Raw genomic sequence first — 24518 nt, forward strand, 5'->3', positions numbered from 1 at the left:
TACTACAATAACCCAGACTCTTTTGCCAGAAGCCATGCTGTAAAAATCAGGGCAAGTTTTGATAATGGAAACAGGCCTCAGATGCCTACCTTCTGTTGTTGATAAGCCACCCTGTGCTGTTTAGTTGTGCTAGGATGGTTAGCTGGGTTAGACAAGATGAAGGTTGGAAGTTGAGGTTAATGCAAGACAACCAAGGGGATCTCAAAGGCCATTTCATATTTCAAGTGAATGCTTTTAAGATAGTAAGCTAAAGTGTAAGACGGCTGCTGCTGCTCATTTACGGAGGTTGGTTACCTGTAGCCTTGCCTGATTGGAGGCTTTCCATATGTCAAAGCCATGAATGAGTACAAGGTACCTTGAATGTGGTACATATATATAACACATGGAACTCTCTTCCTCTTGATATTTGCTATATTCCAACTGTTCTTTGTTTTGATATATGATGATGATAATAATAATAATAATAATAATAATAATAATAATAATATCCCGCCCCTCTGAGAACAATTGGGGCGGCTAACAAAGTTAAAAATACAGAACATATAAAATCCCTAATACCCTTCCCTCCTTAAAAAAGTATTAAATCCAATACAGTATCTAAAAAGGCACAAAACAAAAAATACACAAACAAACATACAAGTTAAAAACTGACCAAAAAGTCAGCAACATCACACCCGCAAACAATCAGTGGGAGCAGCAGTATCTTTCCCAGACATTCTTCTAAGACTGGGTTCTCTATTCTGGGAAGGCCTGCCGGAAGAGATCCGTCTTAACAGCCTTTTTAAAGCTGTCTAAGGATGTAAGTAGACGGATCTCATCCGGCAGGCCATTCCACAGTCTGGGGCCGACCATGGAAAATGCCCTCTGGGAGGTAGTCGAAAGCCTAGATTTTTGTGGCTGAAGTAGGCCTCTCCCAGAGGAGCGGAGTGCGCGGGGAGGATTATAGGGGAGAAGGCGGTCCCGAAGATAGTTTGGACCCAAGCCATTTAGGGCTTTAAAAGTGATAACCAACACCTTGTACTGGGTCCGGAAGCTAATGGGCAGCCATGTTTAAAATGTATTTCTGCTACTCTCCTGTCTTTGAGTCCATCCTAAGATCTCTTTTTTGGGTCACATAAAAAGTCATGTTAGTTTGTATATTATGTATTTTATACTGCATATATTTTATGTCCCATTGATGTACAGGTCTTTGAAATGTTTTGGTGTGGGACATAAATGTTTGTAACTAAATTAAAAAATACACAAATAACATATAGATTTTGCAATTTTTCCTATGACCTAAAAAACTACCTCTGCTTTTCACAGTTTATATGAATGTTATCTCTGCACAGAAAAAATAAAGCCTTATAAAAATAGATCTGTGAGGCTTAGGTAGGCTTAAACAAATTTGAATTGGCAAAAGGTGTGCCAGGGTGTTCCAGGAGCAACATGCAGCCCCTCAAGGACAATTTTGTTGCTCTCAACCCCTCTAGAATCCTTGGACCATTCTTCTGGCAGAAAAAAGGCAGAGAGGATCAATTTCTTGTCTGAAAGCCTCCGGAAGCAGCAACACATCTTTTATATAGGCTGTAGTTTTTGAAAACTGGGCTTCTAATGACTTTTAGGGAATGGTGGGCATTTTTGGCAGTTCATCAAGCCCTTAGAGGTCCTGGGGAAGAAAATTTCATTCACTGCAGTTTGCACATCCTTGTGCTAAAGGGATAAACATCACTGGAGTAGGATCTGGAACCCAAGATATCGGTCGATTTCATTCACTCATTTGAATACTGTTCTCACTTTATAGAATGAAGAATGCTTGGGTATTTAGGATGAGACGTGAAGGAATTGTCAGAGACTGTATGTGGGCCCGTTGTGTTGAAATAGGCTACAGACATATTTTGTATCCCAAAAGACTAGACAAACAAAGTATGGATAGGGGTCCATGAGCACCAGGTGGTTTGGGAAAGTTACTTTTTGGACTATAACTACCAGAATCCCCTGAAGTATTATGGGAAAGGAATGTTTCTGAGTCCTGACAGACTTGAAGAAGAGATATTTGTGGAATGGTGAATAGGCTTCAGTGGGCCTCTTAGTAGAACTTCTCCTCTCTCTTGGATTACTTACACACACACACACACACACAGAGAGAGAGAGAGAGAGAGAGAGAGTTATTTTTTGTGTGAGAGCTGTCCCTTTGAGGGTGGAAGCATGTAGCTGAAATGAAAAGCCTGCCTGCTATTTTTCCAGTTTATTTCATTTTCTCAGAATTTCTTCTCTTTTTCCCTCCTCTGCATAATCAGATTCAACATTTTTGACAGCTGGAAAAAATAATATGTTTCTGTTGCCATAGCAATGCACTTCTAAACTTTGGATGGGCTCAAAGGAATGCCAAGAGCTTTAGTCCATCCAGCAACCATTTGAGGAGAAGCTATTATAGTTTCCATGGAAGACCATCCAGCTTAGTGAATGGTTTGGGTGTCCACAATGAACTTCAGTGCAGGTGGGTGGTGTACCATGAACATTGGTGCAGCTTCAAAACCACACTGCGTGATCCCAAGGGTGAGTCTCAAAGAGAACGGTATGACTTCATGATGGATTTTATGCAAAAGCAAGAGGGGAAATACTGCATGTTAAGGCAATTAAAATGTGGGTGGATATATTCTTCAGTAAGTGTCACTTTCCACCCTCGGCATCTTAAGTTTATATTTATGTCCCTGACACCTAACACTGCTCCAGGATTTTATTACGCTTTTCCACCACCCATCTTTTTAAGTACACCCAGAAGGAATGTAATAGAAGACTTGCTGACATGACATGAAAGCTATTGGAAGAAATGGCACACAGTTCTGTAGTTTTTACTGCTAAATACAGCTCCTGGTTTTAAAATCCTAAACAGGCTCCTGGATACTTTAGCTTGCTCACATTAAAACCAACCTATATGAAGGCTCAGATTTTAATTTCTGGGTTTTCCTTAATCTGAAATAAAATAGATTACTGGGAACAGTCCTTTTGGTGATTTCACCCAATATGAGACATTCTCTTTCCCAGGAAGCCTGCTTAGTCTTTGTAAACCTGTTACCAATCTATAAGGGAACACAATGTTCGTCTCCAGATGCACTGGTGTATCCATTTCCCTTTGGCCTTTTTGATTGGTTCTCATGCTTTACTGTATGGCAGTGGCCTATTTCCACCCTACCCCCATTTGTACAGTCTAAAAACAATTTCTTCTTTATAATCTGGATTGAAACTACCTGGAATGAATCTCAAATTGGAAGATATCTATTTACTGTCATCTTCCCCTGCAGGTTGTTCTTTAAAGCTGTGCCACTGTCTTTTTGATATTAAGCACAAGCAGTCTGGCTCCATTCTCATTCAAAAGGATGAGATGTCAGGGATGATGGGAGTTGTAGCTCTTCACCTCTGGCTCGAACTCACCACCTTGTTACGCACCGGCGCTGACCAGTTTTGGTCAGTGGTTAAAGCTTTGCTCTAAAGCAGCAGAGTTACAGAGAATAGGCTGAAGACCCTGACAAACTCTCCAAGCCTTCTCACTCTTGCTTCCACAGAAGTCTTCCCACTTCTTCAGGATCCAGCTGGCTCTTGTATCTTCATTCAAGACACCAGACAACTCAGTAGTCTTATATAAAAGATCTACTTTATTCTACTATATACAGCTCCAAAACTATCCAATACAACAATACTCCTCACTACTACTATCCACTGCTACTACCCACAAAATACATTGGGATTCATAGTCATTATTATAGTCATTGGATCATACCACCCACTCTTGTCAGTATCCACCCAGTGGGCGTGTACATCCACTCTCATTGGTTCTCTTGTTTCTACCCAGAATTAATGATTTCATCATCTCAGCCTTGACCACTTAACAATCCTCAGGTGTGTTCAATTATCCACTTTGCATTTCTGTCCTTGGCATTCAGGACTTGTTAATTACATTACCTTATACACCTGTGTGGCTGTTAATTTGCTTCTGCTGAGTCACCCTGACTCTCACATACAAGTTTTATTTCAATCACTGTATGTCCCATGTTGCTTTTTCCTTAACATGAGATCCCTTTGGTATAGGTTTGGTACTAGAAATATGTGCATGCCCTCACACATTTCCAGAGTTTAGCAAATATAACCCCCTCCTCTGTACACTACAATCTTATTTTCATATTGACTGGAATCTGTGAAGTGGCATGCACAGGTGGTACCAATGGCGTCACTAGGTGAGATGCGGTAACTCACAGTGTCACTCCCCACTGATCTCCTCCCATACCATACCATACAGAATATTTAGCCATATTTTTGTACTACTGTTACTCATAAATTGTAATTCCTGCATATCACAGTAATGACAATAGTTGTGACATAAACAAATAGCAAAATTAAAATTATACTTTCAAATTACAATATCATATGCACAGCCTCAGTTCATTTATGAAGACATATTTTCATGTGCTTAAAGTGAAAATTTGGTAAAATTTTAAAGAAAATTTTAAAATATTTTTTAAAAAAATATTTTATTTATTTTTATTACTTATACCCCTTCAGCCCTAAAGGCTATCAGAGCAGCTTACAATTATTATTTTTAATTAGATGGTTCCCTGCCCGCAAGCTTACAATCTAAAAAGACACAACACAAAAGGAGAAGGGAATGGTGGTGGGGAAGGGGATCAGGTCCAGCATTTCTTCTCTCGTTCTGAGGCCTGGACCAAGGCAGATGGATCCGAGGGAGGGCTCTTCTTCTTAGTTCAGGCAAGGCCTGATGGAGCTGGCAGGCCTCACTCTCCCTCTGATGATGTATTTTAAATGTACAAAAATGTAAAGTTAAAAACAAAACAAATCCCTGGGACCTCTCCTTTCTGCTTTCACTGAGCCTCATCCCACTCACACCATCTCGTTAGCATTTTAATGGGACATAGGCAAATGCCCCAGCCCATTTCTACCAAAAAGCAGATGTTTGGGGAGCAGTGGTATCACTCCCCATTAGGGTGTCACCTGGTGCAGTCTGCACCCCACACCGCTAATGACGCTACTGGTTGGAACCCTTGATTTTCTCAGTACATGTACATTTGGGGTACTGCTCAAGAAGGTATGCACTAACTCCTTCTACAATGTACCTTGCTGTAGGTGTGCAGCAACCCATCCACCCTCACATAGCCACTGATAGGCTGCAGGAGTGTACTCAGGAATATTCCGACTGCCCTCCTGAATCTGGAGAAGAAGGAGGAGCATTACATGGGGAATGGATTCTCTTCTGTCTTTCCCAAGCATGCAAGAGCAAAAAGAATACACCTAGGGATTATTGAAAGAAGTGAAAGATAGTGGCATATTTCACAAGTAGGAGTTATTAGTATTCACAAGCAGAAGGTGAGCAACAACTTGTCTCATGCCCCAGATTCTAGCGGGGGGGGGGGGGGGGGGAAGCAAATTTGAGCCCAGTACATAAGGGTGGGAAGCGGTGTCCTGGCGGGGATTCTAAGGTTTGTGAGTGTACAGTGACTGAACGCTCCAGAACCTTAGTTTGTATGGATGCCATCATCATGGCAGTCTCCCGTTCATATGGGGGCCGCCATGATGATGCATGCATGATGCAGTGTCCGCATATCGGGGTGCCGTGCTTGCATCATTGACATGCGCTAGGGCACCAATGGCGCCTTGGCAGCATTGTTGAAAGGAGCTGCATTTTGCAGCTCTTTTTTCGGGGGGGATCGTTGCTGTGGCCATGCGGTTGCCACAGCAATGATCCAGGGCAGAAAGGGGCAGCATTTCACTGTCCCTTCCTGCCCATCTGTACCAGGCCTTAGCCTTATTTGGTAAAAACAAATGAAGTAGTTTTACTGACAAAGTTTCTGTAACGTGTGATTTTCAAATACTGAAGAAAGAGAGAGAATTGCTGAATGCAAAGTGGAAGATGAACTGAGATGAATCACAGACTAAGTGATGGAAGAAAGGAAGAAAGAGAGTGTGATTAAGACCAGTGAACAGGAAATGACATGAATACATGCAATGTCTAAACTCTTGGAGCAATATTACAAACTAGCAACTACTGTGGATAGGCATGCTAAACTTGCTACTTTTTACAGGTACTCTCTGTCAGCTGGTCAGTAGCCAGGGGGACAGAGCTGTACTTGCTCTACCCAGGGGCTATTGCACAACCAGAGAGGAAACAGGGACAAAGGAGCAGCCTTTCTCCCATCTGATGATGGTATAAATTCACTACTAAAGACTTGTGTTCTATCAGTGTGCTTACAGGATTTCATCTTTAAGATATCTCCGATTTGCCTCTCCAAAGATGACAATATGGGGAATAGATGACACTTTTGAATGCTTCCTTGGGGAACGTGACTTTCAAACATCTTAACCACCTAAATCTGGCTGCCAGGACCTCACTTTTGTTCAGACCTCTATAACAGAATCAGCTCCTGTTTGGTTCAGATACTTAGGTTATATCACAAAAAACTCATAATCTATAGCAGTGAAGAGTATGACAGGTTTAACAGCCTCAGTAAAGTACAGCATTCATTTATTAATCTCCAAGAAAGAGGACTGATCTGGTCATAAATCAAATCTGAATACTATACAATGAAAAACAAATCAATATGGAGTAGAGAGTCTGATGCCCTCTCTACATTTATATACCATTCTTCTTTATAAACTGGAAGAAAAGGATTTTTTTATAGAATGATTTGCTGGTTAATGATTAATAGCACATAACCAACTTTTCATTATAAACCTGAATAAATCATTATAATTCCAGAATATATTTGAAAAAGTTGGCTTTGGGTTTGTTTTTCAAAATAATTTTTTTTCTACTAGGACATCATGAATCACTCAAAATCTATTGGAGATTACAAAATCTGACTAATGGGTTATTTTGCTTGTGGAATGAAAAAAAAGTTCCTTCGCTGGAACATAGCTCATCAGAAATAGCCTGGCTCTTTGCTTCAAATATGTCCTAAATATGAACTTGTCGTATTGTGAACAAGTTAGGTATTTAATTTGAGCTGCCTACTGTGATGAAGTCTTAAAACTAGTTTGTCCTGCCCTATGGATGGCAAGTCATTCAGCCTTTAAATTAAAAAACAAGGTACATTCCTACTGACATGCCAAGGCCAGTGTATCCTATTCCATTCCAGTTTAAACTGCCAGTATTTACTATTGGCCAAGATGCAAAATATACCTCATAGTTAATTATGTCCTGTTTCTGTCTTACAATACAGATGAGCAGGAATTGGGGGTCTGCATTGACCTCCCATGGGACCTTGGAAATCAACACCCTCTTACCACACCCATTTGAAAATGTTTAAAAAATCTCTTAAAAGTGCTCCCTTGCCCCTTAAGGGACATGAGAGGGAATTCTGTCTGTGAGGTCTTGGGGTTTTTGGATGGAGAAGAGGCAGAACTGCTCAATACCTATTTTGCTTCAGTCCCCCTGCCCCAAAGGACTGTGTATTTCCATGCATCAACAGGGACCTTGGCAAGGAACCTGGGCTGCAAATCCAGATTGATGAGTTGGTCAGAAATCACCTAGGCAGGATACAGACTGCCCCTTTAGGGCGTCCTGCAGCCGCCCCTTTGCGCCACGTATTGGGGCCAGGGCAGCCACAGGCGGCAGCCCAAAGGCCCCAATACAGCACTTTTTGGGACCAGGGAGAAGCGGCAAAATGCTGCTTCCCCCTGGTCCTGAAAAGGGGTATCCTTGGGGCTTCATGCCCCAGGACACCCCAGGAGCCGCAGCCAGGGGAGAAAGGGGCCCCTTGGCCCCTTCCCCCCATGCGCTGTTCCCACAGCAATCTACTTGCTGCAGGAACAAGGCACCCTCCAGGAAGGAGCTCCATTTCAGAGCTCCTTTCTGTGCCGCGGGGGAATACTTGACTAAGCAGTACTACATATGAAATGAATCTTGGGATTAATGTTGATGATAAGATGAACATGAGCCAGTAGTGTAAAGCTGCAGTAAAGAAGGCAAATGGTATCTTAGCCTGCATTAATAGAAGCATAGTTTCCAAGCTGAGAGAAGAAACAGTCCTCCTGTATTCTGCATGGGTCAGACCTCATATGGAGTATTGTGTTCTGTTCTATATACCTCATTTTAAGGATATAGACAAGCTGAAACAAGTTCTGAGAAGGGCGATGAAGAAGAAAAGATATGGAGAACAAAAGATATGAGAAGAGGTTGAAGGGGTGGGCAATTGGGTGTGTTCAACTTGATGAAAAGAAGACTGAGGAGTGACATGATTGCACTTTTTAAATACCTTAAGTGATGCCACAACGAGAGTGGTGCTGGGCTGTTCCCTGCTGCCTCAGAGGGTAGAATTAGGTCTAATGGTTTTAATTTATAGATGGATAGGTTACAGGAACCTCTTAACACTGAACAGTTCAGCTGTAGGACTAATTGCTTTGAGATGTGGTGGGGTCTCCTTCTCTGGATGATTAAAAAGAGTCTTGACAGCTACTTGCTGGTAATGGTCAGCCTAGACTGAGATCCTGCATTGGGGAGAGGGTTGGATCGTTTCAAAAATGCTTCAGATCAGAAATATTTTGGAATACCTGTATTTGCATATGCAGTACATACATAACGAGATATCTTGGAGATGGGACCCAAGTCTAAACACAAAATTAATTTATGTTTCATATATACTTTATACACATAGCCTGAAGGTAATTGTATACAATATCTTTAATACTTTTGTGCATGAAAAACTATTGTGTACATTGAACCATCAGAAAACAAAGATGTCACTATACCAACCATCCATGAAAAAGGTTTTGGGTTTTTAAAAAAAGTGTTTTGGATTTCAGAATCCGGATAAGGGAAATTTAATCTGTAGGTCCCAGTTTTTATCTGTGAAGTGTTGGACTGTATGGTCTTGTATCTGAAGCCTGGGATTGAAGAGACAACAAGTCCTGGCTAATAGTAAGCTCTGTTAAGAGCCCTCCCTCCATGTAGTGGCCTTATTCTCCAGAATTTTGCACCATTGCAAAGCAGCTTCCCAAGATATAGCCCTTCTACCAGGGCCAGCCCTACTATTAGGCAACAAGAGGTATCCACCTCAGGCAGCAGCATGAAAGGGCATCATACTGTTAATTATTTACTTTATTATGAATGTATTTTTACCACCAGGGAGAGGGGTGTATGAGAAAAAATTTTCTGCTTCGTCTTAGTTGGCAAAATGCCCTGGGCCAGTTCAGACTGCAATGCTGGAAAGTTCATAAACCATTTGTGATTGTGAAGTGCTACTAACTGTTGTGGCCTTTGTCTTTTACAAAGAAGAATAATGTTATCATCCCTACATTTTGTGACTATGTATGTGGACATATTGGCTGAGGATAGGTTGTCAGTTCATGATCTTCCTAGGCCCTGAGGTTTCCAGACCAGAACCTGAGACCTAGGCACAGCTCACTTGGAAAATAGGACAGAAATCTTACCTACAGTTGTTGTTTCCAGATAAAGGTGAAGTGAGGGGATCCTTCCTTCTCACTTACTTAGAGAGATAGGATAAGGACTATGTGAACTAATAAGTTTATCGCACCAGTACCTGTAACATTCCCATAGAGTCCCTGTAACGTTCCTTGGAGAAACGATATGGGAACGGATGTTACTGCATTTGATAATTTGTAACGTGATGGTAACAGTATGAGAACACATTTTATCGCACTGCATATACTGTGTTTTCGTTACTGTAGCCGAGGTCATTCCCAGGCAGTTCTTATTTTGCACGTGTGTACTGTTCTAGCGAGGATTTTAGTCCCGCAAAAGTAAGTAACATCAGCACTCTATGATCTTGGTGGCACAGTGATTAAATGCCTGTACTGCAGCCACTCAATCACAAACCATAAGGTTGCAAGTTCAATACTAGCAAAAGGGCTGAAGCTTGTCTCAGGCTTGCATCCTTCCAAGGTCGCTAAAATAAGTACCCAGCTTGTTGGGGACAATTAGCTTACACTTTGTAAACAACTTAGGGAATGCTTAAGTGCACTGATAAGTGGTATAGAAATGTACTTGCTATTATCACATACAAACTTATTGTACACGTCTCCAGCAGAAAAAAAAACATGCAGTGCAAATACAACTGTGCCCATAACAAGTTCAGTAACATATCAATTAAACTTTGAAAATTGTTGCAAGCTGCTGCTCTCCCAGCAGAGCTGGATGATTTATATACAGCCCTTTCCTCTTGTCCAAAGTTGAGCCCCCAAAACTGGAGAATTTGCATCCCCATCTCTTGCCTGGAGATGACCATGAAAACTGGAAACTGAGAGCCAGGCCCTGAGGTCTAGCAACCATAACTGGAGCATTTGGGCAGCTCAAGTGCTTTTTAAAAGTAAAATCTGCAAAGTCTGGTCATGCCTCTGATTGTGTTTACATGCTTGTAGTGTTCCCCTTCCTTTATAGAATAATAATAATAATAATAATAATAATAATAATAATAATGATAATAATTTTTTATTTATATACCGCCCTGTGGTGAACCAATCCGGGCGGTTTACAACATTAAAATAACATACAGCATAAAAACAATATATTTCCCTCCCCCCTTAAAAAGTTATTAAACAACATATCTAATTTAAAACCACAATAACTAGTTAAAATAACAATAAATTAAACAAAATAATACCAACCAATAAACCACTGCAACTTCAGTTCTAAAGAAAAGGGGGCTTTGGAGACATTACTGAGAAGGGGGGAAATCCTGAGGCCAGGATATTTCAGTCTGGGAAGGCCTGCCTGAAGAGATCCGTCTTGACAGCCTTTTTGAAGCTGTCCAAAGATGTTAATTGACGGATCTCATCCGGCAGGCTGTTCCAGAGCCTGGGGGCGACAACAGAGAAAGCCCTCCGGGAGGTCGCCGCAAGCCTCGATTTTTGAGGCTGCAACAAGTTCCTCCCAGAGGACCGGAGAGCACGGGAAGGATTGTATGGGAAGAGGCGGTCTCTTCCCATACAAAGAGGAGGGGAGGAAATTCTTACATGTTGAAATCCCCTGCTATACTGTGAAATATCACTTGGCTGAAGCTGTGCCAAGCCAAGCAATGGTGTGTCAGTGACATAGTGCAGAGCACCACATAACTAGAAGTGTAAAACTGAGAGACAGAAACAGATTCAAAATCATCCAGTGAGAATTGGATTTGTAGCAGTAGAGGGATTTAAGAGAAAAGAGGAGCCAAGAAAAGACCCAGTTCTTACATCCCAGGTCATTGTGGCTCCTGTATCTGAGGAAATTGCCAGTCATATGGACAATCTGAGAGCCTTGTTTAAAATGGCCTGTTGTATTCTTTGGAGAAGATTGTGGATGTTATGAGTCAGTGTATTGGATGTCTCCAAGAGGGGAGACTACAGTTCTAGCGAGGATTTTAGTCCCGCAAAAGTAAGTAACATCACTTTTGGCAGCATAGTCCACATGATAGAAGATGAAATATAGAACTTTGGCCCGCCAGATGCTTTGGCCTACAACTACCATCAACGCCAGTCAAGCATGACCAATATTAAGGGAACTGGAAGGTTGTTGTCAAAAACAGCTAGAGGGCTGATAAATATCAAACACCTATGGTACATTTTTCCTCCATCACAACAGTGGTACACCAAAATACAAGTACAGGAACTGAGCACATTGCCATTGGCTTTAGATGCAGGCTGTTTTGCTGCATGGCCTCTAAGAACTGGATAAAGATAGACTTTAGCGAGTAACAAGTAAGCAAGTGTGTCATTTAGCCTAGCAATTCTCCAGTTCATCAATTCATCTCAGAAGGCTATGTATGCACTTCTCTTTCTAACCTTATTCACCTGCTGTTGAGTTGATCTCAATTACATAAGAAATGTCTAGCCCAGGGCACATTGGACTCATTTCCCAGAGGTAAGTTGGTCCTACCCATCTTTCTTCATCACAAGGAAGATGCAAATGCTCTTCTGCAAATGAATCTTCTGCAAATGAATCTTCTGAACTACTCATCCTTTGATGGGCAACTATTTTTAATAGGTGCCATATTTTGAATTGAGTGAAGGCACCACAGGCTCTCACCTTCAAGGAGAGTGGTCCTGTCCCAATTTGGCAGGGATAGTCCCAATTAACCTCTGTCATCCCACGTTTTCAGCTGCTTTTAAAATATCCCAGTTTCTCCTCTTCCTTTTGAAAAGCTTACTCCAATTGCTGCAAACTGAGTTCAAAATGCAAAAATAGTTTGCACTCAATTAAATCAGTGGGGGGAGAGAAGAGGAGGGGGCAGAATCTTACCCTTCCTAACAGTCTCAGCCAAAATCAAACTGCTGCAACCTTTCCTAGCTTGTCTGTTTTTTCTTGTTATAGTAATAACTTTTGCTTGGCCATTCATGTCCTGCTTTTCCTGCTTTTGTGGACTGTAGCTCACTTCATCAGATGCATGGAGTGTTTGATCAAGGTTGTATTATTTTGTAAGATAGCACTTTGCTATTGAACATTTTGCAGTGTTACACTCTAAAACTAATTTGGCAATCACACTCCAGGTTTACTGCATTCCTATGCCAGGAAACATTTTCATTAATCATTTCTGTTTGGCTCTTTTCATTTTTGACATGAAAATCACTGTTGATTTTCATTTATTTTTTTTATGGTGGCCACTTACAGGAATGAGTTAAGGATTATTGCCTCGGAGAAGAAGTTAAGCTATTTCTAGGTGTTAATTTTGAACCACCCCCTTAGAATGATCCTACAGGTCTGTTGAAACACTGGAGAACCGGTTCATTTCCCCTCCAGGCAAGGTGGGGCCACAAAAGCAGTCACTGCAATCTTGCTCAATGGACACCCAAGCATTCAAAGTATTCCAACGATTTTCCAGAGGTTAAACAAATAAGGGTTGAATCTGGCCCGAGCCTATGACTGTGACTGCATTTGTTTAGTGCAGATAAAATGACAAGTAACTAGATTCTAGATTCTAGATTCTCTCTTGAAAGATCAGCAGATCACACAGCAGGAGACAATAACATATGGAAGGAATGGAGAAAGGTTTTCAAAGACCTGCATGCATTTTATCAGAAAATGAGGAAAGCAAAGAGGATACTTTCTATCCATATCAGGAAATATAAAGCCATTGGCGGGCTACAGACGGGCAAAAAGGGGTGTATTCATGACGTCATGAAGGTAGAGCCTTCAGACGGGCTTTACCTGAATGCCGTCATGAACACGCCTCCCGCACGCCCCAAGCGGGAAGAAGCGGCATTAAAAAGGTGCTGCTTTTCCCCGCTTCTTTTTGATTTGCGGCGTACGTGCGCAGCTCCGTATGTAAGCTGCTGCACCGGTACGTCCCAATTGCTACGCCGCAAATATAAGTTGCCCGTTTAAAAGCTCCGTGTCAGCTGCGTCGCATAATGGGTCGGGGTCCGGGACATGCGTGGTTTGCAGTCAAGCTTTAATTGCAGCGTCCGCTGTCATGCAGCTGTGGAAGCTGCGGCACAGCTGCGGCGCATTTTAAGACTCGTAACCCTAACCCTAGAGCCACTTGTGCGCATGCGTTGCTAGAATCGTGGGAAGTTGTAAGTTTTGCCGGCGGATGTTTTGGTTGGAGAAAGTGATAAGGGAAAGTTTGGAATTGAAAGTGACCCCCTACACACATTCCTGCGCCATTTTCACCTGGGAACGGGCACAGTTCTGCTGCTCCTGGCACAGCTGTGCGGCGGCTCCCTTTTGCCACTAGGCAGGATGGCACAGCCATCCACCAGCACCCCGAAAAAAGGCAGGGGGACGTCTTGGTCTCATGCGGAGACGGCTGACCTTATAGCTATATGGTCCCAGCCAAACATTCTGCAAAAATTGGAGCAGTCCTACCTGAATGCTGACACATATCGAGAAGTGGCAGAAGCCATGAGAGGTGCTGCACCGGTACCCCAGAATTGCTACGCCGCTAATTTAAGTTGCCCATTTAAAAGCTCCGTGTCTGCTGCGTCGCATAATGAGTTGGGGTCTTGGAACATGCGCAGTTTGCAGTCAGGCTTTAATTGCAGCGTCCGCTGTCATGCAGCTGTGGAAGCTGCGGCACAGCTGCGGCGCATTTTAAGACTCGTAACCCTAACCCTAGAGCTGCATGTGCGCATGCGTTGCTGGAATCGCGGGAAGTTGTAAGTTTTGCCGGCGGATGTTTTGGTTGGAGAAAGTGATAAGGGAAAGTTTGGAATTGAAAGTGTCCCCCTACACACATTCCTGCGCCATTTTCACCTGGGAACGGGCACAGTTCGGCTGCTCCTGGCACAGCTGTGCGGCGGCTCCCCTTTGGCACCAGGCAGGATGGCACAGCCATCCACCAGCACCCCGAAAAAAGGCAGGGGGACGTCTTGGTCTCATACTGAGACGGCTGACCTCATAGCTATATGGTCCCAGCCAAACATTCTGCAAAAATTGGAGCAGTCCTACCTGAATGCTGACACATATCGAGAAGTGGAAGAAGCCATGAGAGCCAAGGGCCACAACAGAACTTTGGAGGAGTGTCGCCGAAAATGCAAGTCGCTGAAATCTCAATATAAACAATACAGAGATGCCCTGGCCAGAGGTACTAAGAGTGCCACCCCCCTGCCCTTTTACAAGGAGCTGCATGCTTTCATTAAAAGTGATGGAAGCATCAGGCCCAACAGACTAGTCACCAGTGGGGAGCGTGTGAGGGTCCCGGCGGGCCAGCCAGCCAGAGCCGAGCCTGTGGCGGTGGAGGAGGAGGACGAGGACGCGACCCCGGACCTTGAATGTGCCCAAGACCTTTTGATGCCCCCTCAGGGTAAGATGCGCCAGGGCCCCTGGGGGGAAAGGAGGGGGAAATGGGGGATGGGGAAGATGTGGCCCCGGGGTGGGCACAGGGCAGAGATGACCCTTGTCCCTTGTCATACAGATGAGGAGCAGGAGGAGGAGGAACACCCCGACTCGGGCGACTCCTCCAGCAGCCAGAGACCTCTGGACCCCCGCGCCCTGCTCAGACAAATGTCTGCTGGGGCCGGGAGCTCCAGAAGGAGACCACCATCTCGTGCTGGGTCCTCTTCCACGACCAGCAGCTACCGTGACCGCTCACCTGTGTCCCGGGCCAGTGCACCCGCCAGCGATGGCAGTGAGGCCGAAGAGAGTATGCAAGGTAAACCCTATATTTATGTTTATTACTGCATGGCTCAACTGCGCAATTGTGGCATGTTTCTTTCACTGCTTACTGTGCTGGTATGTTTGCAAGGTTGCTGTGGAAGTAGGATTGTGAGTGTCCCTGGCATGGTCATGTGCTGCATGTGTCCCACATTCCTAAGGCACCCCTCCCTTGCATGTAAATCTCTTCTTTCCCCACGCCCTTAGTTTGAAGCTCTAACCTTTGCCACAGCTTCGAGTGAGAGTTCCTGCATGGCAGAATGGGGTTGGACTAGATGGCCCTCAGGGTCTCTGCTAACTGTAGGCTTCTGTGACGCTCTGCTTGTATGTCCCATAGTAGGAGGACGAACTGAAGGAGAAGGAGAAGGAGAAGGAGAAGGAGAACCACCTCCAGCTAATCCCATAGCTGCCATGTCAGCAGAGGAGAGACTTGCCACCAAGAAGAAAAGGGTGCGTCCGTCAGCAGCTACTAAAACTGTGTCGGCTGTGGATCAGCTCAAGGCTTGCTCAGCAGAGCACATGGCAGCACTGATGCAGCAGGGGCAGCGAGCCTTTGAGGACAGGGAGAGGGGCAGACAGTCCCGCAGGGAGCTCATGGAAAGGGCACTGGGATTTCAAGAGATGGCACTAGGATTTCAAGAGAGGACACTGGGAGTTCATGAGAGGAACCTAGAAGTTAATGTGAGGGCAGTGGAAGTTCAAGAGAGGGCCGTTCAGAACCAGGAGAGATCATCAGACAGGTCAGACCAGGAGCAGAGGCGACTGAACACCACCTTGGAAGCCCAGACTGTTCTGATGGGGCAAATGCTGGAGGTCATGAGGGGAGGGCAGGGTGGCCCGAGACGCAGAAGGGTACGTAGGGAGCAGGGTGGAAGAGGCAGGGCTGCTGTCCCCAGGGTCGTGGAGGAAGTGGTTGAGCAGCAGGAGCCCCCCGCAAGAGCTGGAAGAGCCAGGGCTGTCCCCAGGGTCGTGGAGGAAGAAGTAGGGCAGCAGGAGCCCCCAGCAAGAGCAAACCCTCCAGCTGAGGAGCAGGGAGTTGCCATGGAGGTGGAGTTGTCTCAGCAGCCTCTTGCTGGGCCATCCTCCAGCCTCTTCAGTGACTCTGTGGCAGTCCCACCGCCCACACCCCGCCCCCAAAGGCAAAGGGCAACTAGAGGGGGCCTGGGATCAAGGGGCAGGGAGCACTGACAAGGCACTAGGTCCCATGATGTCCCATAAAGACATCATTTCGCCTCCCAGGGCATGTGTTCCCTCCCAGCCCTATCTACTCTAGTCTACCCTTCCTGTTCTCTCCTCCCACCATGCCTGGCTCACTGGTCCCCAAACCAGCAATGTCCAAACTCTGTCCTTCCAGGCGTTTGGACTTCATCTCCCAGAATCCCCAGACACCTTGCCCTGTGGTCTGGGATTCTGGGAAATGAAGTCCAAATGCCTGGAAGGACAGAGTTTGGACATTGTTACCTACCTCCCAGCACTCCTGGCTAGCTTTAGACTGCACAGTTGCGCCTCATTCACACTCACAGCCACACTGCCGCAGTTGCGCATAATGAACCACACAATTTTTTTTAAAAAATAAACTTTTTTATTCACAATAACAATAAAAAATTTTTCTATATACAATATTTACAAAGGGAAGGGGGAGGGTAAAGGGTGGTGGTGAAGGGGGGATGGCAGAGGGAGCAGGGGAGGGAAGCTGCTTCAGGGAGGGGGAGGAGGCGGTGGGGCGGGAAGCCGGCGGAGGAGTTCCTGAAGGGTCTCTTCGATGGAGGAGACTCTCTCCGCCAGCTTGTCCACCTTCTCCTCCAGGGCAGCGAACCTCCTCTCCGTCCGGTTCTCTGTGGGGGGAAAAGAAAGAGAATGGTTAGGGTCAGCCTGTGGAGCCCATCACCCACTCCCACAGGCAGGGTTTCTGGGTGCCCCCGCTCCCTTCCCTGGGTTCCCCTCTGCACTTACCTTGCTGCCGGGCTTGGAGGACTCGATCCAGGGCCAAGTCCCCTGGCTCCCCTGGCAGGCGGCGGCTCGGGCCAGGCTCCTCGGCGGCGGCAACAGCAGCAAGGACTTCAAGCCCTGGAAAAGAGGAAGGAAAGGCCCAACTTACCATGCTGGCATGGCAGAGGAGGGCACAAGTGTCGTGGGGGCTGCAGGCAGGCAACCCCCACCCCTCACCCTAGGGACCTACCTGCCGCCAGAGGAGCCTGCTCTGGCTGCGGAGGGGCCACAGCAGCTGGTCCCGGCTGTGGCCCACCCTCGGGGACATCCTCGTCCCCCGAGGATGGTGGAGAGGGCGACCTGGCACGGTGCCCTCCCTCCCTCCGCCTCCGCCTCGGCCGCACGCCTGCAGAAGGGAAGAGGAGGGATGGCATTGGCACCATGCAGGAAGGAGAGGAGGGCAAGGGAAGGGAAAGGTCAAGGAGAGGAGGACAGGGCATGGCAAGAGCTCTGACTTCCCTGGAGGACGGCGATCTTCCGGTCTGGGCCGATCTCCCCTGATCCACAGGTCCTTCAGCCGCGAGAAGAATGGTGGCCGCCTGTCAACCGGGGGCTCCTCTCCGAAATCCTCAAGGGTTTCAAAGAACGCTGCCTTGAGAGTCTTAAACTTAACTCTGCATTGGTGCAGCGTTCTTTGAAACCCTTGGTTTCGGAGGGATCGAGAGGCCTCGAGAAAATGCCCCCGGTTGGGCTTGTTTGTGCTGGCCATCACCCTCCTCGCAGCTGCCTGTGGCATCAGGGAGTCCAGGAGGATCCCGACCTCCTCATCGGTCCAGTAGGCGATTCGGACCGGGACCCTCCTGCGTGGCTCTGCCATGTTGATCGCCGTCCTGGGGTCTTGCACAGTTGCGCACGGGTATATATGGGCACCTGTGGCTCAGGGCCGTTAGGCCAAGGTGGTCCTAGGCCAATGATAGCTTTCAGAGGAGCAGTTTGAATCTCTCCCCCAATAGATGCCCTCTGGGTGCCCTATTGATACATTCAAATGGGCCATTAGGAAAGCTTGAATTTGAGGGGGATTGATACATTGTCAAAGGGGCAATTGGCAGTTGGAGCTGATGTATCTTTTTCACCCAGGAAAACAGGCGCCAGGAGACCTTTTGTGTGTGTGTGGTTGTGTGTGTCCCCCTCAGGCACGTGGCAAAACATGCCCACAGCACAGCTCAGGAATGATAGGCAGACTCAAACTGTGGATAATGGGATACATTTATTCATGTGCTTATGCTATTACAGAACAATGCACTCTGACATCACAGATGATGGCACAGGAGCCATCCTTCAGATTCTCCTTGTCAGAAAAAAATCTGCCAGGGCATTCCTCACTTCCTCCCCTGCTTTCTTCTTGGCATCCTCTTCATCCGCCGTGATTGCTCCCAGGGTGGGCAGCACAAAACGGCGCCTATATCGCATGCCCTCATCCAGGACCCTGCCCTTGGTCTCACAGATGTTGTGCAGAATGACGCATGATACCAGGATGGGCACCACGTTCTCCTCTGCCACCAGGAGTGGGGCAGTGAGACAGCGCCATCTCGCCTTCAATCTGCCAAACGATCTCTCCACGGCCCCCCTCACGCGATTCAACTTCTTGTTGAAGAGCTTCTGTTTGGGAGTGTGGGGGGTCTTGAAGGGTGTCATGAGCCACTTCCGAATGGGGTAGGCACAGTCAGCCAGTATCAGGGGCCCGATCTGCTGGCCTCTGATGTTGATGCTGGGGTTCCCTTGCACATAGATGCCAGCCTCCATGGCCTCGTAGATGAGAGAATTCCGTGCCACCCTGGCATCGTGGGCTGACCCATGCCATCCGAGCTCCACGTCCACGAACCTTCCTGTGTGGTCACATGTCCCTTGCAGGATGACAGAATAGGAGCCCTTTCTGTTGACATAGGCATTCCTCAGCCCCAAGGGTGGTATGATCAGGCAGTGGCACCCGTCCATGAGGCCAACCACTTGTGGGAAGCCGCGGCGACCAAAGGCATCCATAATCTGTGGGGGAAAGGAAGGGAGAGAAACAGAGGAATTGAGATGACAACTCTTTTACACATGCGCAATTGCACCATAGCAAGAACAGCAAATGTACAGTGAGGGGGTGACACTTGACACAGAATATCACAGAGCTGCCAAAGATTAAAGGGAAGGTGGTCTGGCTGTCCCTACCTCACGTGCGTTCCCCAGGTACACGGTCCGTGACAGCAGCAGCTTCTCCATGGCCAGGGCAAACTCCACCACGATCTCCCCCACGGTGGAAACGCCAGTCCCAAACAGCGCCCCCGTCACAATGTAGCTGGACTTGTGTGCCAGTGAAAAGACACCAATGGCCACTCTCTTCTCCACCGGGATGGCTTTCCTCATCACTGTGTCTGCCTTCTCCAGTTCTGGGCGCAGGATGCCCACTAACCTGTGGAAGAGGGCACGGGGCATTCGGAAGAAATGCCTCCATTGCTCATCAGACCATATGGCTGTCACAAAGTTGTCCCACAAGTCTTGGGATGCAGGGACCGTCCAGCATCGGCGGAGGCGTGCCACTCTGGCCAGGGCCATGGCACCGCCAACAGTAGCCTGATGAAGTGCTATGGCAGCCACTGCCGTGCGCTGTTCTGTGTCATCATCATCATCACTACTGCTGTCATCCATGTCTACAGCTGTTATGGTGGTGGATGATGGGACCTCCATTGCAGCGGCAATGGAGGCGGAGGGGGCGGACGGGGCAGAGGAGGCGGAGAAGACGGCGGTGGCAGCGGCGACAGCTGTGGCTGTGGATTGCAGCTTCAGGAAGACCACAGGGAACAAAGGAGAGGAGGCATCCATGATGCCAGTGGTGGCACTCGCAATGCGCAAGCGGGCAAGGATGCCAACACCAGCTGATCACCAGCTGGCAGGAGGCCACCTTTGTTCTTGGGCAGGGCGGGGAAAAAAGTTTAAAGGGGCCTGGCGCTTTAAATGTGCACATGCGCACTTCGCAGCCGGCAAAAGGGAAATTTGCCGGCTGCTGGCAGACTGCCGCAGCTGCGCACTTCTCATGCGGCAAAAGAAAAAAAAAAGCCGCGGCTTGGGCCGCCCGTGCGGAAGCTGCTTCTCTTTTTGCGGCGTCCTCCGAGGTGGCGGTATGGAAGCTCCGGGTCCGAAACGGACCCAGGTGAGGCGTCTTCACTGCCCCCCGTGTGGAAGCCCCAACACATGAAGCACGCCCCCGGGGCGGGCGGTCTGGAAGCTCCGCATTGAGCTAAATACACCTCCAAGACGTCTTCTCCTGCCCGTCTGTAGCCCGCCATTGTTTTTAGAAAAAGTTATAGTTACACACATTACCATTAGTGTGGAGGTAAAGAATCGGTGGCCTATCAGCCCCAATCATTATAACCAGTGCACAGAATGATGAAACTTATGGTCCAACAGCTTCTGGAAGGATACTCATTCACCAGTCTTGCATTAGTTAAGGAAGAGTTAGCCCTGTTTATTTAAAAATAAATCACATTGGCTTCAGTGGGGCTTATCCCCAGGTAGGTATGTGTAGGACTGAAGCTTTGGGTACCCAGACATATACAAAATCCACAGAACCAAATTCATTCCAACTAGGTTTGCCATTTATACATTGCCAAAAAAAGAGGAAATACTTTACCCCCCAAAGAAGGAGAAAGGGCAGATATTTGCATATGCTTTTTAAAGTATATATAGATATACATTTACCTCAACTATATTGTACTAGAAATACAACTCATCATAGAGGTGCACCTGCTAAGTCTGCTATTGTGGTATTAACTGTCCATGGACAATGTCCAAGCCTCTGCTGTCTTTTCTTATAGTTCTTTATCTTTAAAAGAGATATGAATTGGACAGTCCTTCAAACAGGACACCTTGAAACAGAGGTCTTTTCTCTGACTTGCCTTACAATAAAGGCCTGTCCTCTCTAAAGGCCAACCTAACTCCAAGCAGCGTAGGCCAAGAGTGAGCAACTTGTGGTCCTCCAGGTATGGTTGGACTGTATTTCTCAGCATCCATCATCATTAGCTGTGCAAGGTGGAGCTGAGAGAAGACACAGTGCAACAATGTCTAGAGGGCCACTAGTTGCTCAGTTCTGGGGCCCTTTTGTATTACACAATTATAGCACAATTGGTTTCATTTTAACTGCCATGACAACATCCTAAGAAGTCCTGGGGCTTGTAGTTTGGTGATTTTCAGTACCCTGCCTGAAAATTGTAGGGACCACTCCCTAAAGTACAAATCCCAGAATTCCATAGGATAGAGCCATGATAGTTAATGTAAAATCATACAGCTATAATTGTACAAAGTGAAATAAACCCTTGGTGCCTTACTCCCAGATGAGTAAAAATCAGGCTGCAGCCTTCAAATCACAGAGTTATTTATTTATTTATTAAAATTATATCCCATCTTTCTCCCAGCTCAGGATTCAAGGTGGTGTACAATATTTTAAAACCTCATACTGAACAATGAAAAAAACCTCTTACCACAATGAGTTAAAACACAAACTAAACCTGGATTTAAAAACAAAAAACAAAAACAATATTAAAAAGACATTTAAAACATTAAAAAAATAAAAACACTATCCTCCCCCCCCCCCAATTAAAAACTCTATCTGCCACAACATACTAAAAAACAAATGTCTCCTTAAATAAAAAGGTCTTTACCAGCTGTTGGAAAGCCTGTAAGGATATGGACTAAACTGTGAAATTCTACAGCTGCCCACTTCTTACTACCATAGGTACTTTTTATTCTTAGCAATCAGCAGTGAACTAGATTGGATGCCACTGATATCAGTCAATCCATTCCTGAAACAGAGCCTTTCAAATGTTCAACTGTAGACTTGGTCTTTGGTCTGTGCACATCTATGTATGCCCGCCCAAGAATGGAAGTCTATTGGAGGGGCCCTCCTTGTGTCTCCCTGAGATTATTATTTATTGTTTTTAACTGATTTTATGGTTAATCTACCCTGAGATTTTTGGAAATAGAACAGGATATAAATCTTTTAATAAAATTAAGATAAAATAAATAGATGATTGCTGCCAAAGTGAGTTAAGCCTATAGGGCTTCCAGACATATGGAGTGGATGAAATGATAAGATAATTTGCTCAAGGCCTTCTCAGGCTCGAAGCTGGCCCCTGCTGTGTGTGCGTGTGTGTGTATCTGATGAAAAAACTGTGAGATTTGCAAAGTACTTCTGCAAATGAAAAAGGATTAAATCTTTCCCCACCCTGGCATGATGCTACTTGGACTTCAGCTCCCATCATCCCCATCTGCATAGAGGACACTTGATAAGGGAAAAGAATGCTGTGTTGTTATCAGCAGTTTCACAGCTGATGATTCAGGTGTGGTTCTGTTCCATCATACTACTGGCATGCCTCTCTCCCTGCTTTTTAGCATAGTATGTGCCACGCCATATATTGACTTTATTAGCATAGCAAACTAATAACCTCCCATTAACAAAAACTAATTGGCTGCTTTGCCTTTTCATGGAAAAAAAGTTGCCACATATATTTCAAAGATGTGAGTCATTTCATTAATGAAATATGTATGGAAGGCACATATAAGAGACTTACGTAATTATGAAAATCTTCTTTCCCCCACCAACTCCAGTTTCCCACATGTGGGTGGTAAAGGAAAGTTGGTTGCTTCCAGCACATCTCTTGCAATAATTCTGTTAAATCTATCCAGATGGAGTTTTACACTGATCTTGACTTTGTGTTGTTCATGGATAAGCAACAAGTAGCCCACAGTCTGAAGTCAATCCAAAAGTCTGTGTTTGTGACTCCCAGCTCCCCTTGCATACTCAATGCTGTTATATTACAGTGGCAAGTGGCATTCCCCTTTTGTAAAGCAGGAAGTGCTTGTTTTAAAGAGATTTTTGAAGCTTGCCATCAAAGTGCACAGCAAATTGTGAGCACTCACTTTTAAAAAATGTGTATATTCTCAAAGCATCCCACTCTCACCCCAGTTTCTTGTAGAATATCAGTGGTGGAACAGTGGGACTCTGATGGGTTCCAGGGGTGTGTATAAAAAGACCCCTGGAAGTTCTGGCATATTGGCTAAGAGTGTTCAATTACAACTAGTGATGCCCAGGCTCAGATCTCCACTTGGCCACAAACAGCCTTGGGCCAATCATACTCCTGCAAGGTTGCTGGAAGAATAAAAACAGAATAAAAACAGAAAGGAAGACCATCCATGATCCAAAACATACCGCAGAAATAAACCACTTTGAGATCCGCTTTAATTGCCTTGGCTCAGTGCTAGGGAATTCGGGGAACTATACTTTTGTGAGACATTTAGCCTTCTCTGTCAGAGAGCTCTGGTGGCACAATACAGTTCCCAGGATTTCCTAGCAGTAAATCAGGGCAGTTAATGTAATCCCAAACTGGATTATTACTGCAGTGTGTTTTGGACTGATGTTACTTTGGGCAGTTTGGAGGAAAAGTGGCAATGAGTATGTAAATGTTGGCAGGTATATGGGAAATGTGCCCCTTAAAAATGAATCCACTAAAATTCTGACCTATGCTACAGCCCAGGGGTTCCATACTCCCAGATTATGGGGACTGTAACTTCCATCATTCTTCACCATTGGCTATCCTGACTAGGGCTGCTGGGAAGTGCAACAACTTCTTGAGGGTTGCATTTTGTCACTCCTGCTTAGAGCCCCCAAAATGTCTTACAACAATAAAAAGCATGTCTCAGCCTTTCCCAGCACAGACCAAGATCCTGGCGCTACCAAAATTAACTTCAATATTGAGCTCTATTGTTATGGTTCTGTCTCACAAAGCTACTCCCACTGATTCAGCCTGGCAGCACTCCAACTGAAGAGCTTCTGAGGGGTTGCAGATTGGGGCTCACAGAAATGATATTTGCAGTATCCTCCCGGTCATGGGGCATGTTGAGAACAGGCAGCTGGAAAGACTTCAAGGGGCTTTGCTCCAACTGCTTGTCTCAATGTACCCCACACCAAGGGGAGCATGGCAGACATCACTTCCCACCACCACAATCTGCTGTGCCTTGGAAACCCTTCAGCTAGGGCACTGCCAGGCTGAAAAAGATGGATTTGGGTGTCACATTTGTTCCCTAAATGTGAATCCTCAGCAGAGACCATAAGTCCATCCTACTATCTATAACTACTGAGCCAGAATGGCAGCATTGTGTTCTCCATATGTATTGGACAACAGCTTTCCAAATAGATCACGTGCCTTCAAAGCAGGATGACCAGATGTAGTAGGCTGGGGACTAACCTCTTTACTGTTAATTGTTAACAGTAGAACTTTCTCCAACCTAGACTCCAGATGAGTCAGACTATTAAGTTTATCGCATGGGGCTTGGAGAATGGGAATGGAGTAAAACAGAAAGGAACGGGAAGGGAATGGAATGGGAGGCAAAACGTATGTTATCGCATGGGAGAATGCCGTTGATGCTGTCAGGGGTCCCCAATCCATTCCCCAACCATTCCACAGCAGCTGATTTT

General features: G+C 45.9%; 2 protein-coding genes across 2 annotated transcripts; both read right to left on the minus strand.

The window, feature by feature from the left end:
- Window positions 1-2438: 2438 nt before the first annotated feature.
- On the minus strand, window positions 2439-17438 carry LOC149318288 (uncharacterized). The gene is made up of 4 exons (XM_089513227.1): window positions 17256-17438; window positions 17030-17143; window positions 16774-16911; window positions 2439-2522 (listed from the first exon to the last, which is right to left on the minus strand). Exons 1-4 carry the CDS (start codon window positions 17331-17333, stop codon window positions 2439-2441), a joined length of 414 nt encoding a protein of 137 aa, XP_089369353.1. The 5' UTR covers window positions 17334-17438.
- An 817-nt stretch (window positions 17439-18255) lies between these two features.
- On the minus strand, window positions 18256-19603 carry LOC149318289 (uncharacterized). The gene is made up of 2 exons (XM_089507777.1): window positions 19220-19603; window positions 18256-19048 (listed from the first exon to the last, which is right to left on the minus strand). The coding sequence occupies exons 1-2, from the start codon at window positions 19601-19603 to the stop codon at window positions 18344-18346; spliced, it is 1089 nt and encodes a 362-aa protein (XP_089363903.1). The 3' UTR covers window positions 18256-18343.
- Window positions 19604-24518: the final 4915 nt, after the last annotated feature.

This window comes from Sceloporus occidentalis, unplaced genomic scaffold (assembly GCF_023333645.1).
Source record: "Sceloporus occidentalis isolate IW3139 unplaced genomic scaffold, rSceOcc1.0.p SCAF_2, whole genome shotgun sequence".
In the NCBI taxonomy this organism is placed as follows: Eukaryota; Metazoa; Chordata; class Lepidosauria; order Squamata; family Phrynosomatidae; genus Sceloporus; species Sceloporus occidentalis.

Coding starts and splice junctions, on each gene's coding strand:
- LOC149318288 (XM_089513227.1), bottom strand. CDS start 17,333: ATGTCCCCGAGGGTGGGCCACAGCCGGGACCAGCTGCTGTGGCCCCTC. Junction 17,144..17,255: donor GCAGGCTCCTCTGGCGGCAG/GTAGGTCCCTAG, acceptor CCTCTTTTCCAG/GGCTTGAAGTCCTTGCTGCT. Junction 16,912..17,029: donor CCTCCAAGCCCGGCAGCAAG/GTAAGTGCAGAG, acceptor TTCCCCCCACAG/AGAACCGGACGGAGAGGAGG.
- LOC149318289 (XM_089507777.1), bottom strand. CDS start 19,603: ATGGCCCTGGCCAGAGTGGCACGCCTCCGCCGATGCTGGACGGTCCCT. Junction 19,049..19,219: donor ACCTGGGGAACGCACGTGAG/GTAGGGACAGCC, acceptor TTTCCCCCACAG/ATTATGGATGCCTTTGGTCG.